This window comes from Sparus aurata, chromosome 21, assembly GCF_900880675.1.
Source record: "Sparus aurata chromosome 21, fSpaAur1.1, whole genome shotgun sequence".
Lineage (NCBI taxonomy): Eukaryota > Metazoa > Chordata > Actinopteri > Spariformes > Sparidae > Sparus > Sparus aurata.
This window is the reverse complement of record NC_044207.1, coordinates 19752025-19768522: the sequence shown is the minus strand read 5'-3', so window position 1 is coordinate 19768522 and position 16498 is coordinate 19752025. Positions and strand designations below refer to the sequence as shown.

The window sequence follows — 16498 nt, the reverse complement described above, 5'->3', positions numbered from 1 at the left end:
AGATAGAGCTGGAGAGTTTGTGGCAGAAATTATTTTCTAAAAATTGCATGATCAGGGAAGATTTGTGCCGAGTCATGTAATCATGGTCAAAAAACACAACCGTCGTTTCAACTTAATCGTCTGACCTGATTTTTATTCTTTCATTTGTATTAGTCCTGTGGAGGCAGTAAAACAACCCCAAATATCACTGCAGTGTTTGCTTGCTAATGTAAAAAACACAGATATGTGAAACCAAGGTCGCTGTAGTTAATATATATATATAAAACTAAAAACATTTTAGTTGAGCACTTAGAATCAAATATCTGCAGCTACGTGTCTCTCACACAGCATGTAGCGTGGGATCGTGGGAGTTGTTGTCCTCATTCTTGAACAGCCGTCATCGCAAATAAAAATCCATCTGACGTGACTCTGCCGTGTTATGTTTTATTCATGTTACGTTGAGTCACATTTGCTGACAACTCAACAAAATATATAACATATGTGGAGTCACTTATACGTGGAGACATTTTGATCTGGAAGTGTAGAATATTGTATGTTTAACTGAAATAGAAGTAAAGAAAATTGAATTTTGAGGAAAATGAAATGAATTTGGACTGACATAAAAATACACAGGAAATTGTTTTTTGTTCAAACCCATCCTGACTGCAATTAGACTGAATTTAATTGACAACAAAAATTATAAATGAAACCAAAAAAAAAAAAAACCAAAAAAACCAATGAAAAACAAAAAACTCTGACTCTGGTTAAGGTTTTTTAACGTGTGATTTACTTCCCTCCAGGTTCTGTATTAGGAGTGTCGTCGCCTCAGGCGCCTGTACCAGGAGTCATTCAGCCTCAGCCCATCAACGCTGGAGAGACCGTCATCGTCCCCGACAACCTGCTCAGCTCCTCAGGAGTTCGCCCTGTCATCCTCATCGGTACGAGCCTCACTCCACTCATCTGACTGCACCTCTGTCATACTGCCAATTAAGTGTCATCCTGCAGGGCATATCACAACGATATCAACCATCGAGTAAATTGTAAAGTTTCGGCCATCGTAACAATTTTTGATACAAATTATTTGAATGTTTCCATCGTAGAAGTACCCTGCCTACATGTAGCTTGTCATACATAGCGCTAATTAAACTGACAATAATGTTACACTATATCACTCTGCAGGCAGAAAATGGTACACATGTGTCAAAACAAGTTGTAAATCATCTCTTTTTTTTTTATTTGTTTTTTGTTATTGTTCAGTTCGCTGTGTTTAGACGTTTTCATAGTAACAAATTGAAAGTGTTACAATTCAAACATTAGGCTGTTGTTTGTGGCTACTATATGTTTCTCACTGTGTCTTTTCTCCTCAGGGCACGGCACTTTACCTTATTTCTATGGGAATGTTGGGGACATAGTGGTGAGCCCCCTGCTGGTCAGCTGCTATAAGAGCAGCCAGCTGACGGACAAAACCCTGGAGACCCTGGGCCTCAACAGCAGCCAGCTTCTCTGCGTGGAGACGATGATCCTGCTCACTTTACAGTATCTTGCACGCTTAGGTGAGCAGCGAACACACACCCTCGCCGTCCCTGAAAGCTGAACGCACATGCTGGATGTATGCTGTTATAAAGCACACAGGGAAGTGGGGTGGATGACCGGGAGGTGCTGCTGTCTTATGCAAACAGAAATGTCACTGGCAAAACAAATATCCCACTTTGATGTTTATTTTGCAACATTTAATATTCTACACACTCCATACGACGGAGCTGAACTAAAAGTGCGCTTCCCTAGGAAATGACCCATCGTGTTTAAATCTCTCCCACAGGCTCGGAGCAGATTCCTCTGAGGGAGGAGCTGGAGCAGATCGTTCTGAAGGCCATGCTGTGCTGCCCCGGTGGTCCCGCCATCTCCCCGACCCAGCTGCCCTGGTTGGCTCGGCTGGAGGCCAGCGTCTCCGGGGGCAGCGTCCAGGTCGTGGTTACCCATAGCTCTCTGGGAGAGGGCATCTCAGAGTCACTCCGTTCTCTCTGCGAGGGCCCTCACCACCAGCAGTGCCTGCCCACATACGTCGTCATTATATGCGCCTCTAAGATGACCGGCAACGAGTTCTGCGTGCTTGTGTTGGGTGAGCGCTGCTGCATTATCTGCAATCATGTATCCTGGCTGTTACGTATGCACGATATGAGCGTTAACATTGTTATAATCTCGTCTTTTATTAACGTGTTGGACACAGGGAAGTACCAAGCGCGGGCCTTGGCCGAAGGAATGCTCACGACCAACGAGTTTCTGAAGGAAATCAGCTACGAACTCATCACAGGGAAAGTCAGCATCTTGGCATCTCACTTCAAAACCACCTCGCTAGGTGAGTGCTGCATCCACACGGCAGCTGTTTATGGCTTCACAAACAGATGGACGGGTGGTAATAATGAATTCATCACTGTCACGTACTTTGTACATACGCATGTGATTTTATTGATGACGTAGATATTTTAGTTTAAACTGGCTGAAAAAAAAGCAAAAAAACGTTGTAAAAAGAAACAAACAAAACCCCCAAAATTCAATCACAGGCGCATCTTGCTTTTAATAAGCAAGAAAACAAAAACAACTGCAAGACGTGACGTCATGTGACTCTTTCTTTCTCAGGGGACAATCTGGACAAGCAGCTGGTGCGATACCAGCGCCGACGGAAGGGACAGGTCATCCAGCCCTTTCAAGGCGATGTCACAGACTACATCCACTCTCAGGAGGCTGCCAGCATGTCACCGCCCTCAGACAGAGGTCAGACTGCTCTCCGACGTGCTCACTGTCTATGCTGCCGGGCCCACGAGCCAGGGGCAGCGAAAAACCTCATTATATATACTTCTTCTTATTGTGTATATCGTTAGTCTGCTCAGCCCTCTGTGATTGATTTGTACGCCTCTTTTTACTGCCATCCCAGCCAGACCATAACCACACTCTCATTAGTCGAATGCTTTAGTTTTAACTGTACTATAAATGGAATCTCTCAATGAATTCATATCAATATTTGTCATTGCTGGCAATATTCTCCAATTTTCAAATGTCTGTATTGCTTGAGGTCGTTCTTGATTTGCTGCACATTAAATTGACACACGTATTAATGCGTGTACTTGCATGCGTTCTCCCTCTTCTTCCCCCTGTAGCAGAGCTGCTGACCAAGGTCTTTCAGATCTACCCGACCCAGCTGAGTGTGGCCCGGAGCCTCCTTTCTCAAGTCTGCTCCATCGCTGACTCAGGGACCCAGAATCTTGATTTGGGCCGTTTTTGTAAAGTGGACTTTCTCGTTTTGGTCCCTCCATCTCACATTCTGGTACACCAGACGGCGCAGCGCATCAGACAATCAGGTTTGTGTCCACGGATGACTTTTCCACCTGCCCGGATCACATATCATCAGAAAAAAGTCTCAAAAATCATTTTGTCCTTTGCTTTGCTCAGGAGTGCTCGTGGACCTGGGGATCGAAGACGCCTCCTCGGCCTATCAGAAACCCGACAAGTACGTGGTGCGTCTGGACGGCGACGTTCACGCCAAGATGGAGGCCTTCATGAGGAAAGTCAAGCAGAACCCCTACACGCTGTTTGTCCTCATCCACGACAACTCCCACGTCGACCTCACGAGGTAAGACTCCTCTGGAAACAAGTTGCTGACGACATTTTGCTCTGTGCCGTGGGATGGTGGGATGATTGTTATGGCTGCAAACGTGGCCTCGACCTTTTTGATGCACTTATTAAAGTGGAGAGAGGAGAACAGCTGCGTGGAAGTCAAAACAGATACAGCACAGAGTGTCTGTTACCTTGAATTTTGCTCAAATGTAGCTCAGATACTTTCAGTTTCCTGTTTTTATTAATTAGTTTAGGAAATATTTGAGTTTGAATGATGTTGGATCAGTGATTTTGGACGTTTTTTTTACATTTTAGTTTTAAGGATCTTTTGCTTCTTTAAACCAAAACGTTTTTTTATTATTTTTTTTATTTGTGATACCAGAAGCATAAAATAGAGCACTTCCAGTTTCTCGGAGGATCTTAGGAATGACCTAAAACACGCTGGGCAGTTTGCAAAGCAAACCAAAAGCCATTGCAAACATAAATGACCCTAATCGAGTTGTTACTTGCGTCCATAACATCTAGGAATCTAGAATATCCGTCACAAATTCAAACACTTTGCCCTCCTCCCTGTCCTCCAGTGCTCTGTCGGGCTCTGTGTGCCACGGGGAGCTGCAGGGTTTGGCCGACCGGGTGGTAAACTGCCAGGAAGTCCTCGATGCTATGAACCTCCTGGTCCTGCAGGTCAGCTGCTTCCCGTACACGCTGCAGACCCGCCAGTCCCGCATCAGCACCCACAACGAAGTTCACTGGCCCTCCAAAGAAAGTCTGGTGAGTGTTGATTTAACAGCAAAAAACCCCCCCCAAAATCAGAAACACTATGTTGTTTTTGTTAAAAACCAGACAACATTAAACTTGTAAGAGGTACTGTTCGATGAAAGTCAGACAGTTTGTTATCTGAGCTGCTTTACATCTTGTGTTTTGTTGAGTTAAAACGTCATGGTTCGTCACAGTTGTGGTTTAGCTGCTCCACCTGGTGTGCTAAAACTGCAATTACACTCACGGGAGAGGGGACGTCACCCTCACTGACAGTTGGGATGTTAAATGAGAGATTGCTTTGCTATCTTTGCCTTCATTTGACATTTGTAGAAGACGATAGGAAACGTGTTGAGGTGCTATTGAGTCCTCAGAATGTTTATTTGGCCTGCTTTCAGGTCATTATGTGTCTGGTCACAATTATGTTAACACTTACTCCATCATGGGGGTTCAGATCTTTAATACGTTATTTTCCAAGGAGTATCAGAGCAGAGGAGGGGTGTGAAGGTCAGGCTCAGATTAGACTGAGCTGAATGCACAGTGACGTTGTCTGGATGATGATATTTAGAGCTGTGGCTCCCCAATTGTGACAGTTAACAAGACAGCAAAGCAGATAGGAAAAATAGTGATCCCTCTTGTCTTTTCTATTGAATTGGGAAAAACTGCATGATATTCAGGATTGTAAAAGACTATGCAACTGATGCAAGTGGACATTGCCTCTTTTCAGAGGACCACAGGCTCAGCTGTACCGACTAGTAGGTCGGAGGTGGTGGGGAGTCAATAGTTGGGCTCGGATTGTAATATACTGACAGTGACAGAGCAGGAACAGGAGCATTACACAACAACGATGTTCTCAGTTTAATTCTTTCACTTTTACTAATACTGCTCTTTCACTGTGGACCTGTCATTTATTATTTATACCGTTTGATTACTGTCTCGAAAAGCAGCAACTGTTTTTTTTTTAAAAAGCAGACAAAGACATGTAATGAGAGTTTTGTTTTTCCCCAGCCAATAATCGTACCATCAAAAAATCTATTATAGTTGCATCTGGAGTGCCCATCATGGCTCAGTCAGGTATCGTTTTCTTCCAGCAGGGGGTGCAGTCTCCTAATGACTTGCTGTACTTTGGCCTGAGGGACTACAGCAGATCCCTGCAGTGGGGCGTGGCCAGCCCCATCCTGCGCTGTGATGATGCATTCGAGAAGATGGTCCACACGCTGCTGGAGAGGTTAGTGCGGTGTCACCACTGAGAAATCATTAACACAGAGTGCTGCCGGCAGGTTGATCAAATCAGATGCATCCCGGCAGCGAGCACCGTATGTTTAGGTTAAGAGACACAGACACGTCAAATTGAATCATCATAATAAGTGTTTCCTTTCTCTATCTGTGTCCCAGACATCCTCACCTACACAGCATGGTGATCCGCAGCTACCTGCTGATTCAGCAGTACACCGAGGCCATGATGGCCCTCACCTCCTCCCCATCCCTGAGAGACCACATAACCCCGGAGACCCTGGCCATGGTGGAGGACCTGATCAATGCCCCGAGCAGAGAGGGCTCCCAAGGCCGGGGCCACATGCTGCTGGTCCGAGTCCCCTCGCTGCAGCTGGCGATGCTGGCCAGGGAGCGGCTGGAGGACGTGAGAGACAAACTGGGGCTCCAGCTGTGCTTCGCTGTGCTGCTGGGAAGTCCCGCCACGGAACTGAGCCTGCCCAGAAACTTCACCAACCGCCTCAGGGTGAGAATGAAAACAGTGACAAAAGCGTTTGACGTATTTGAATGTTTTTATTACTTTCAAGGAAGCTTTTTGGGTGCAATTACTTTATTCACTTATTTAACATCTCAAATCTCATTTTAAACCACTTTTAGACAACAGATACCTCCACCGAAACCCCGCTAGTCACATATGTGACTCGTATTTCAGATAGTATTGAAACTCTTTTCTAGACAGAGTTTTAAATAATTACATCTGTACTCAACATCTTCAATATTGTAAAAGAAACCCTCTTCCTCAGATAAATTTGAATATCAGTCCAGAATAAGCCCAGTAGTTGTTGTTCGAGTTCTAAATGATACAGACTTAACCAAGCATTATGTAATAACGGTGTTTTGCTGTAGGTGTGGCGAGGCTGTGAGAATGAAGACTGGGTACCGCACACTTACGAGGATCTGGAAGGGCTGCCCTGCATCGTCATCCTCACGGGGAAGGACCCTCTCGGAGAAACTTTCCCCAGGTGAGCTCACACGTCAGGGCTCCCCGGTCACAAGTCAACAACAAGTGTTGACAGGAAAGCAGGGAGAGGAGGGGGGATGACATGCATACATAGGTTATTAGTTTAAAAACATGTTCTGTCCTTTTTGAACAGATTTAGACTTCTCTTAGACTTCTCAATGCTCGGGAGTCTTGGAGATGTTTGGATCACAGCGTCAACATTATGAATGAAGTAGCAAAGCTTTCAGTTCAGACCTCACTATTTCTTTTATTCATCCTCCAGGCGTTGTTTTCCACTTCCACATTCACGCAGTGTCTGCTGTCTGTTCTCCAAGAAAGATCCAGTTACATTTATCTTGCGTTGAGTGTGTCAGCAGCACAGTATCTGTGCTGTGTCAGCATAAGTAAAGATGCACGTTGGTTTAAAAAATGCACTTTAAAAATTCTGTGAGAAAATATAGAAATTCTCAGTAACAACGTTCTTCTTACTTTCCCCCTCTAGGTCTCTGAAATACAGCGACCTGCGTCTGATAGACTCCAGCTACCTGACTCGTACGGCCTTGGAGCAAGAGGTGGGTCTGGCCTGCACCTATGTGTCCATGGGCGTGGCTCAGGACCCCAAGAAGGCCATGGCCCCTCGGGAATCAGACGGAGAGAAGGCCGCCACCAACTTGAACGATGGAGATGAGCTGGAAAGACCTCAGAGCAACGGCAGCGCTGCGACCAGAGCGTCTGGTGAGTCCCAGACCCTGCTGAGTCCAAACATTCAGTTTCAATCACTTGAAACTCTTGGGATTAGCTTGAGTCTCGACTGTGTTATTAAAAGTTATTTGAAGTAGATCAACCGATGTATCATATCTTGAAGCATTCATTTATCTGTGTTTAATTTTCACATTTCGCCTCCTCATGTCTCCACTCAGGCTCTTTGGCAGAGAACGGCGTCAGCTCATCCGACGTCGCCGACTCTTTCCAGAAGCCCTCCACCTGCCCACCTGAAGGTGCCGTCACATCGGACGCTGGCACCGTAACACAAGGCTTCAAGCAGGAGTGCGACTTCCTGGGGAGCCAGCTCTCCTCCAACTCCTCCCAACAGTCCAAGGCCCCACCCTCTCTATGCTCCAGCTCCTCCTCCTCCGCCCCCTCCCCATCGTCCTCATCCACCCAGAGGCCCAGCCAGTCCACGCAGTGTGGTCGGGAGCCCAAGCCCGCCCGGGTGTCCCCGCGGACGGTCATCATGTCGCGAGCGGCGTACAACCTGCTGGCGGGGGAGTCGGGGAGTCAGCTGAGCTCCTCCTCGTTGTTGCCTCACGCAGACGTGGCGTGGAGCAGCCCGCTGAGGCCCCTCATCACCCCCAACCTGCAGGGGGCCGATCAGAGCATGTACTACCGCCAGTGGACCGTCACCAGGCAGCACCACGCCGACTACGAAGCTCCACCTGTGCCACATCCTCGACGGCTGCTGCTCAGCGGACCACCACAGGTAACTGCCCTCCCCTCTGAGTGCATCGTCAACTCTATTTCAATAGAGGTGAACCTGTCAGAGGACATATTAATATATTTACAAAGAGTCAAAGGAGAGGATGACTTGAGACTAGTATGGGATAAGTTAAGGTTTTATTTCAAAATACCAAACCTGATTTGTTACTTTGACAAGTTGTTTGAGGAATTTTAATCACAAAAAAATGATACATGAGAAGTTTTATATTTACATCCTGACTATTTTCAACTGTAGCTGACTTTGTAAATGACTCCCAATGAAATCCTAAATGTTATTGCTGTCTATTTTTTGTCAGATTTAAATTGGGAAAAAGAAATGATCAAATGTCAATAAAACTTCAAAAGTGTCACAGTGACATTACCTTTTATTTGTCCGTTGCCAGGTGGGAAAGACCGGCGCCTATCTGCAGTTTCTTCGCATCCTGTTTCGAATGCTCATCAGACTGTTGGAGGTAGATGTGTACGACGAGGAAGAGGTGGAGGAGGAGGAAGGTAAAGATCATCGGGACTTGTAATTCTCTAAACTTTTTTAAAATTGATTGATGGTCATTGCAGTTTCTAGTCGCATGCGCTTAAATTATTTAAATGAATAAAAAGCATGCAATTTGGAACTTTATTCCTTTTTACAATTATTAACATGTGCTAAGAAATTTGAACATTATCTCATTTTAACTGAAAACGGTAGGAGCACCGGTTAGTGTAGAGCCCTGGATGTAACAAGGCACTTAAAGATTTTCATGGCGTTGCTTCACCTTCTCGTGTTTCCTTTCATCTCCAGAAACATCCGAGGTCACAACTCCAATAAACACCCAGTGGCCTGACATCGAGGAAGTTCGAAAGCTGCCCTTTGACCCCAACCCCCGGGACCCTAAGTTCAGGAAGGCCAGCCCTGTTTACACTGACAAGATGCCAAAGTGCTTAAAAGGTCAGCAGAATTATGCAAACACAGGGCAGGGTAGTATGGGATTACATGTGACCAAGTTTATGTACTCAGAATACAAAAAATGTAATGAATTCAGAGCACATTTGAAAAGAAATGTGTAGTTATAGGATCATAATTTAAATGTCAAGAAATGCTCGATCACATCTTTGATTGTGTGTTTAAGATATGGCAATTAAGAAAATAAACTTTTTCATGAACCTGAAGAAGATGAATATGTTCAACTTAATTGTGTAATGAATTTTTTATTTAAATTGAAAATGAAAGATAAACATATTAAGTGACTCCATGATGCTTTTGATTAGAAAATGCACATCTGTGGCTTGTAAAGGGTAAGCTAATTCAGCCAAAAGTGAATGTTGAATACGTTTAATGGATTTTATTTGTATTGAAAATATCTTGAGATGTTTATGGAGAAAAAAAGAATATTTGTGGAACTCATACTTTTGTGGCTGCGTCTATATTGTCAGCATAACATAGTTTGACTGAAGAAGTGAAAAAGTACTCAACAAGTCATCAGATTAATTTACTGATTTCAAAGTTTATATTCAGAAACCTTCTATATGTTTTATATTAATCCGACTTAACCCTGGCAGACACCGGCAGCCTCTGTCAAACAGTTGAATCTGCCATTGCTAATAAAACACAGATGTTCTATGATGTGTTAACACGTATAATTTCTCCTACCTGCAGACTTTAAGCAAGAGGGAGAGATCCAAGCACCAGCCAAACGAGAGACCAAGTCCATCCGCCTGAGCAGGTTTGCCGCCCACAATGCCTTTCATCACTGCGAGCAGTGTCACCACTACTGTGAAGCAGGCCCTGCCACACAGGTGAGCGCAGCGTGCAGGGTCACATCAAATGCCTGAGACACTCCTCTTCTGCCTTCTTTGAGCTCGAGTAACTCCAAACTGTTGGCTGACTTACGGATGCATATCCTAACCTGTCAAAATACTTTGACAGTGTAGAGCTGGAGAGCTCTCTACTCTCTGTAGCGGTTACTTAATGGCGTTCTCCCTGTGTTAATTATGCATGTGTGTGTGTTGCAGCTGTCGGAGTGCACCTTCCACGCTTTCACCTTCTGCTCGTCCATGCTGGGGGAGGAGGTCCAGCTCCAGTTTGTCATTCCCAAAGCCAAGGAGCAGCACTTTGTCTTCAGTCAGCAGGGGAGCCACTTGGAAAGCATGCGCCTGCCTCTGTTCTCCACCAAGGTTAGCTTCCTGTGCACATGTGGGAGTGTTTGTGTTTGTGTGAACTAAATGTCTCAAGAGGGTTAGGGTTTGGTCACTATTTTGACTCTTCTCCCGTGTCTGTCTCCAGGACCCTGCGCTGCTAAAGAGTCCGATCTTCACCCCGACCACAGGACGGCAAGAGCACGGCCTGCTCAACATTTTCCACACCATGGAGGGCGCCACTCATCTGCACATCCTGGTGGTCAAGCAGTTCGAGATGCCCCAGTACAGGAAGTACTGGCCCAACCACATCCTGCTCGTCCTGCCGGCCATGTTCAACAATGCCGGAGTTGGTGAGCAGCTTACCGCCGCAATTGATCAAACTGAGACATCTCTATCTTGCGTAAAAAATAATCAAGAATAGAGTTTTCCTTAACCTTCCTCTGCCAGCATGGATGTGACGGATAAACAATCAAAACAAACCACAAAACACAAATGGGAGAACTTTGCAACGGCAGGAACATCAAAAGTTCAATGAGCAAATTAAGGTCAATCTACTGTATGGCCCAAAATCCCAATCATGTTGTAGGGATAGTAATTCATCATGATACCACAATGGTAACATTGGTTGAATCCTTCATTGTTGCTTGCAGTCCAATTCGTTCATGCCTTTGCTCTTGCATTATTGCACTTTGGAACCACACAAACGCTGCTCCACTAGTCATAAAAAACCTACACGGGGCACCTTTAAGTCTGCCTCACCTCGCACTTTATCTCCCTGCTGATTATCTGTGATTTGTTACAGTGAGTGGGCCACCCTGGTCATACATCCATTACAGTCAGTCATATGTGAGCACAGTAGTCTGATTTGTACGGAAGCCAATCAGGTGTGTGGCCTGTTTTGAAAAGGGGCGTAACCGAACTGGTACGCAACAGGGATCAATGAGGTTAAGAGAGACCATTTACCCTTTTACCCATTTTCTCTCAGCGTGCCCCCTCAGTGTCAACGTGCTAACATTCCTGTACAGGACAGACCCGATGCTCTTTTATGCTGAATGTGGAACATGCACTTGTAAATTCACCTGTGAATCTTTAATGCCTACACACACTATGCAGCTTTTTAATACCAATTGCTCTGCTGATCGAAAAGCATTTTGTGTGTTATTGGTGACTTAAATGTAAGACTGACATCCCTGTCTGTTTAAGGTGCGGCCCGCTTCTTGATCAAAGAGCTGTCGTACCACAACCTGGAGCTGGAGAGGAACCGACTGGAGGAGCAGGGCGTCAAGAGGCAGGACGTGTGGCCTTTCATCGTCATGATGGACGACTCCTGCGTGCTGTGGAACAGCCATCAGCCAGCAGACTGCAGGTAGAGATTGTTTCTGATTTGTTAAAAGACTTTGTTGCTGACTTTTTAGCGTTATGATTATTCAAATGTACTATTAGCTGTAGTTACCCCCACTACAAAGGTTCAAACTCATGTTTTTTTTACCCGGTCTTCTTTTTCGTCCATCTCTCAGTGAGACATCGGATGACGGCTCAACCTACACGAACGTGTCCCTGAAGATGGTGCTGCAGCATATGGAAACCACACCGAAGGTCTCCTTGTACGCGATGTGCGGCACGCGCAAGTGGAGCAGCGGCCTGGCTCGCAAGTCCACCAGCCAGCTGTACAGTCGGTGCCACCTCCACGACTTCGTCATGCTCAACGTGGACCTGACACAGAATGTCCAATATGACCTTAACCGGTGAGTTAGTGTAAGATTGTGTCAGTCGGACACACGTGTTTGGTGATTTGTGACTGATGTCCTGACTGGTTTGCTCCTGTGTGCAGATATAGCTGTGAAGAGGTGGACTTTAATCTTAGGGTGAACAGCAGTGGGCTGCTGCTGTGTCGCTTCAACGCCTTCAGCCTCATGAAGAAACACATTCCAGTCGGGGGAAACAAAGACTTCCTGGTCAAACCTAAACTCGTGGTGGGTGTCACGCAACCTCTGCCTATTTGTCAGTGGGTTTCTAGTGAGTTTACTTGTCACACTTTCAAGCGCTAATCCACTTTCTTCTCTCTTTAGGAAATAGAAAACCCCGCCCTAATCAGCCCGTCCCAGTACGTCTGCGCTCCAGACAGCGAGCAGACCCTCCTGGACGCCCCGGCCCAGTTCTTGCTTGAAAGGTTCCTGCAAAGCTGCAGCCACAGACTCTTTCCGAAGGCTGTTCAGAACAGAAACAACCCAGTTCTGTCCATCGACAGCTACCTCAACATAAGCCCCGAGGTGAGCGCTCCCAGGAGGTATCAGCTGAGAGCAGGAGAGGAGACAATTAGCATCATTACTTCAACTTAATCACCAAAAACTACTGTGAAATCCTCTAATGAGTAATAAATCAAGTAGTTCTAATGTTTCAGGGGAAGCCTCCACCCTGCTATCTGTTATGAAAATAAGACAAACCTGCTGACGGAGTTAATTTCACGTTTAAAGTTTGTAGAACAGTCTGAACCCGCAGAGAAACATGTGGGATGACTTCGCCATCTGTTTCGCTCAGAGAACTCCGACCTGCATCTGTGCACGTGCACAAACAAAGAATGCTCACAGTGCATATTTGCACTGTACATTTGTGCACAGCGTCACTGTCTACGCACACCTAGACAGGACTCTCGTGTTTGCATTTTTTTTCCGCAATGGAAATAAATCACGATGCGAAGTCCCAACGAGTGCAACCTTTAGATACAAGAGTATTCCGCGGGTCGTAACCTCAAATCTGCGCTCCATTAATGAAGTGTGTCTCGTTGTGTCTTCCGTCGCAGATTTCCGTGTGCTACATCAACTCTCGGCCACACTCCACCAACCTGAACCACCAGGGCCTGCTGTTCAGCGGCCTGCTGCTTTACCTCTGTGACTCCTTCGTCGTCTCCGGACTCCTCAAGAAATTCCGCTTCCTTAAAGGTGAGTCGTCAGCGAAGACGTACTTACTGCTGCTGCTCCTGTTGTTGTCCTTCTCTCTGTTGTCTTCCTCTGGCGACACATTCTTGTGAAACCAGTAAGAAAAGAACAATTAAACGGTAGACGTTATGTATCAACCTTGATGTGTATGATCAGGTTTTGGCTCTCAAAACATAATTTGTTTTTCTACACATAATGACAAGCGGTCTAAGCTTTGATGTAGGGAAAAAACTGATATACTTTTCTTGTCCACAGGCGCCACCCTCTGTGTGATCAGCCAGGACCGAAGCTCCCTGCGTCAGACCATCGTCCGACTGGAGCTGGAGGACGAGTGGCAGTTCCGCCTCCGGGACGAGTTCCAGACGGCCAACTGCAGCGAGGACCGGCCTCTCTTCTTTCTGACCGGCCGCCACGTTTGAACCTAAAAAACGTCCCGGGTCCCGACGCACTGCTGCCTAAACTTAAATCAAAAACCAGGATAGTTCTTTGACATTCCAGTGGAAGGTCAGAGGGGGATCTGCTGGAGATCCAAAGTGCCCCACAAGCGGACAAATCGCCAACTTTTCATGGCTTTCCCTTACGTCTGTACTACCACAGTGCACTCTGCCTGGCTCGTGATTGAACTCTTCTACTGAGAAATACTTTGCTGTGGGAAAGAAAGCACAGCTGAGACTGAACTTTATTTGTTTTGTTGTTGTATATTCCGCAAAAATGGACGCTCCCTGATCAATGATGTGACTATTTGAAGATTGTATGTGTACATGGACATTTAACTGTATGTCCCGTACTGGGCGTACTAGTATATCTCAGGGTTTTAATGGGAGATCCGAGGGAGGTCGCTCGAAAAGGGTAAAGCTTTTCTCCCAAGTTGTATTTTTTGGCTTTATCTTACGTTGGCACCAAAGACGTCCTCAGCTGCTCCCCACCTGCCGCACCATCGGGATTCAAGCAGGATGCAATTTTTTGAGCCTCCTCTTCTTCTTGTGCCTCCTAAACGTATTTACGTGGCATCGATAATCCATCTTGCACAACAGCGTTTTTCATTTCCCGAATGACTCGCTCTCAAATGTACCCAAAGATTTTGTTCGCAGCGAAAGAAAAGCGCAAGTCGCGTCCTCTCAAGAATGTAAAATGTTTCAAATATGAAGCGGGTCCGTTGTCCAGAAGAGACAAACATGACCTGCCCCAGGGTTTTACTCATCTGGTAATGTGTATTACCGATCACGCATGGAAGTAAGACAAGTTTACTGGTATTTTTTGGGGGGGGTGTTTTGAGCATAATCAAGCCACATCAGTAAATGATACATAATAATCACTGCCAAATGTCCTGCTACTGACTGTGCCTGGGGGTTACACCTCCTGTTGTAAAGAAAGGCCGATCTTACATGGGTGGTTCTGGCTGCCGTCACAATCTGGGTAATAATCAAGAGAAAAAAAGCTTTAAAACGCTGTCAAAAAGCAGGTGACCAGATCATTTCATATACTTGAACGTAGAATGTTTTTGTATGTTTGTGCACAGGGTTGTCCAAAGAATATGCCTTATGGTGACGTTTCATACCGTCGCTGCTCAAGTCATTCATTTTTTGTTTTTTGTTTTTTTTTGTTTTGTTTTTCGACCAATGAGAATGAAGTAAAAACCATTTAACTGTGAGGCGAGGGGAATGTTTGTCCAAGCGAAGCAAAGTGAGTAATTGGATTTCGGACTACTGTACTGTTTAAAAATTGTGTTTACATTATTAATATATTATATCAACCCTTGAAACCGCTGAGGGTTACTGATGTTTTTTTTAGTCTTGTGACTTTTGCCAGTATATGTCGGTCATGATGTCTTGCTGCATTTTTTTTTTTACATTTTTTTTTTTTATGTAATGTCGCAAAAGGCAAAAAGAAGAATCTACCTAGATGTGTCCTTAACCATATGTCTGTATCCCTTCCCTGTTCTTGTGTTGAATTTTTTTTTGTGAAAATGAAAAACAGGTCCGTGAGGGATTCTTATTTATTTGAACAGCGTTTTTTGGGACTGATAATCATGTTGAAGTGTAATATTTGATTGCATGCTAAGCTCACCTAAACAGAGGGAGCGGGCGTGTCCTCTTCAGAACCAATCCGTGAAAGGCTTTGCACAAGACCCAAATGAATGATTCTTTGATCTACTGAATGTCATCGGGGTGGGGTGGGGTGGGGGTGGGGAAGAGGAGGAAATGTGAACTTGCACTATACAAGTTGCCAGCAGAAAAGGAAAATGTTGCCCGCTGTTAAATGAGCCCCGCAATTAGTCCAAGTGTAAGACTGATGATCAGGAAATATGTAACTTAAAACTCCAATGGTCCATAGAATGTGTCTTTCTTTTTTGAATAATTTAACACTTAATATGCAACTTGCTCTCACAATCTTCACTGAAGTGTGTTTGATACCTCATGTTTATCATTGTGGTTACAGGCTTTTGAACATATGACATTAGAGCCATGCTATTGTTGTTGAAAGAAACGTATGAATGTAATAAAAAAAAAAAAAAGACTTCTAAAAATCATTTGTGCGTTTGTTTGTTTTTAAGTGATTATATGTTCAAATGGTTTTCTCAACTACGTTCTCTGATTTCCAGCTGTTTCGTATTTAAAGGGGCACTGTGTAGTTTTTTTTTCAATCAGAAGAGAAAGATCTTCATTATTTAAATGCCTGAACACACTAAATAAGCAAAACTCTTTGTTTCCATGACTGACTGAACAAACTGACCTTAAAGGACAATTTCATACTGTGTTACTTTGTGGCAGACCCTGCCACCATTTCAGCTCCGAACAGTGTCCTGGGGATTTTATTTTCCTCTGAGAACAACTAGTTTATTCAGTTGTGATGTAAATATGGGTCTGAGTTTGTATTATTTTCTCATTGATATTATAGATATTAAAATTCTGAGTATGAATTTCTTCTCCCAAACTACACATTTCTCCTTTAAGTAAACGTTTGTCCAACCTCAAGCTGTGCAGCCAAAGTTTATAGATACCAAATATGATCCTAATGCTATCACACGAATGGTTTTCAATCTTTGGAACATAATGAAATACTAGGTTTGAATAATTTACTCTTCCTGAACATCATAGAATACTTAAAGGGACAGTTCAACCCAAAATCAAAACTATTTTCTTTCTACCGAACTACACCCTCGACTGGTATCTTGCCGCAGGAACCCTCTACTCATGAATAAGAGTCTGCAGCTGCCAGTTGAGGACCTATGAGGTGTCTGTTTCTCAAACTACAGACTTTAATGTACTTGTCCTCTTGCTCAGCTGTGCACCAGGGCCTCCAGCTTCTCTTTCGATCCTGGTCAGAACCAGTTTGTGCCGTTCTCTGGTGGGAGTAGTTCACACCGCTCTACGAGATTTTAAGTTTCTTG

General features: G+C 44.8%; 1 protein-coding gene and 1 long non-coding RNA gene across 6 annotated transcripts in view; one reads left to right on the top strand and one right to left on the bottom strand.

The window, feature by feature from the left end:
* greb1l (GREB1 like retinoic acid receptor coactivator) overlaps positions 1–15637 on the top strand; it is a 48113-nt gene extending 32476 nt beyond the window's left edge. For 2 of the 5 annotated variants that reach the window (XM_030403877.1, XM_030403878.1), the window contains exons 11-34: positions 780–917; positions 1347–1532; positions 1799–2098; positions 2207–2335; positions 2617–2751; positions 3135–3335; positions 3427–3607; positions 4173–4362; positions 5439–5575; positions 5743–6085; positions 6466–6581; positions 7062–7294; positions 7480–8039; positions 8440–8548; positions 8835–8981; positions 9690–9829; positions 10046–10207; positions 10317–10521; positions 11375–11537; positions 11689–11916; positions 12003–12144; positions 12241–12441; positions 12972–13110; positions 13363–15637. In XM_030403877.1, the coding sequence (XP_030259737.1) occupies positions 780–917; positions 1347–1532; positions 1799–2098; positions 2207–2335; positions 2617–2751; positions 3135–3335; positions 3427–3607; positions 4173–4362; positions 5439–5575; positions 5743–6085; positions 6466–6581; positions 7062–7294; positions 7480–8039; positions 8440–8548; positions 8835–8981; positions 9690–9829; positions 10046–10207; positions 10317–10521; positions 11375–11537; positions 11689–11916; positions 12003–12144; positions 12241–12441; positions 12972–13110; positions 13363–13526 (4649 nt within the window). In that variant the 3' untranslated portion in view covers positions 13527–15637. The remainder of the gene's footprint in view (positions 1–779; positions 918–1346; positions 1533–1798; positions 2099–2206; positions 2336–2616; positions 2752–3134; positions 3336–3426; positions 3608–4172; positions 4363–5438; positions 5576–5742; positions 6086–6465; positions 6582–7061; positions 7295–7479; positions 8040–8439; positions 8549–8834; positions 8982–9689; positions 9830–10045; positions 10208–10316; positions 10522–11374; positions 11538–11688; positions 11917–12002; positions 12145–12240; positions 12442–12971; positions 13111–13362) is intronic. The other 3 variants (XM_030403882.1, XM_030403880.1, XM_030403879.1) reach the window with 3 other exon arrangements.
* LOC115573194 (uncharacterized) lies at positions 765–1202 on the bottom strand. The gene is made up of 2 exons (XR_003982239.1): positions 1086–1202; positions 765–978 (listed from the first exon to the last, which is right to left on the bottom strand). It is a non-coding gene; the product is annotated as an uncharacterized LOC115573194 (long non-coding RNA).
* Positions 15638–16498: the final 861 nt, after the last annotated feature.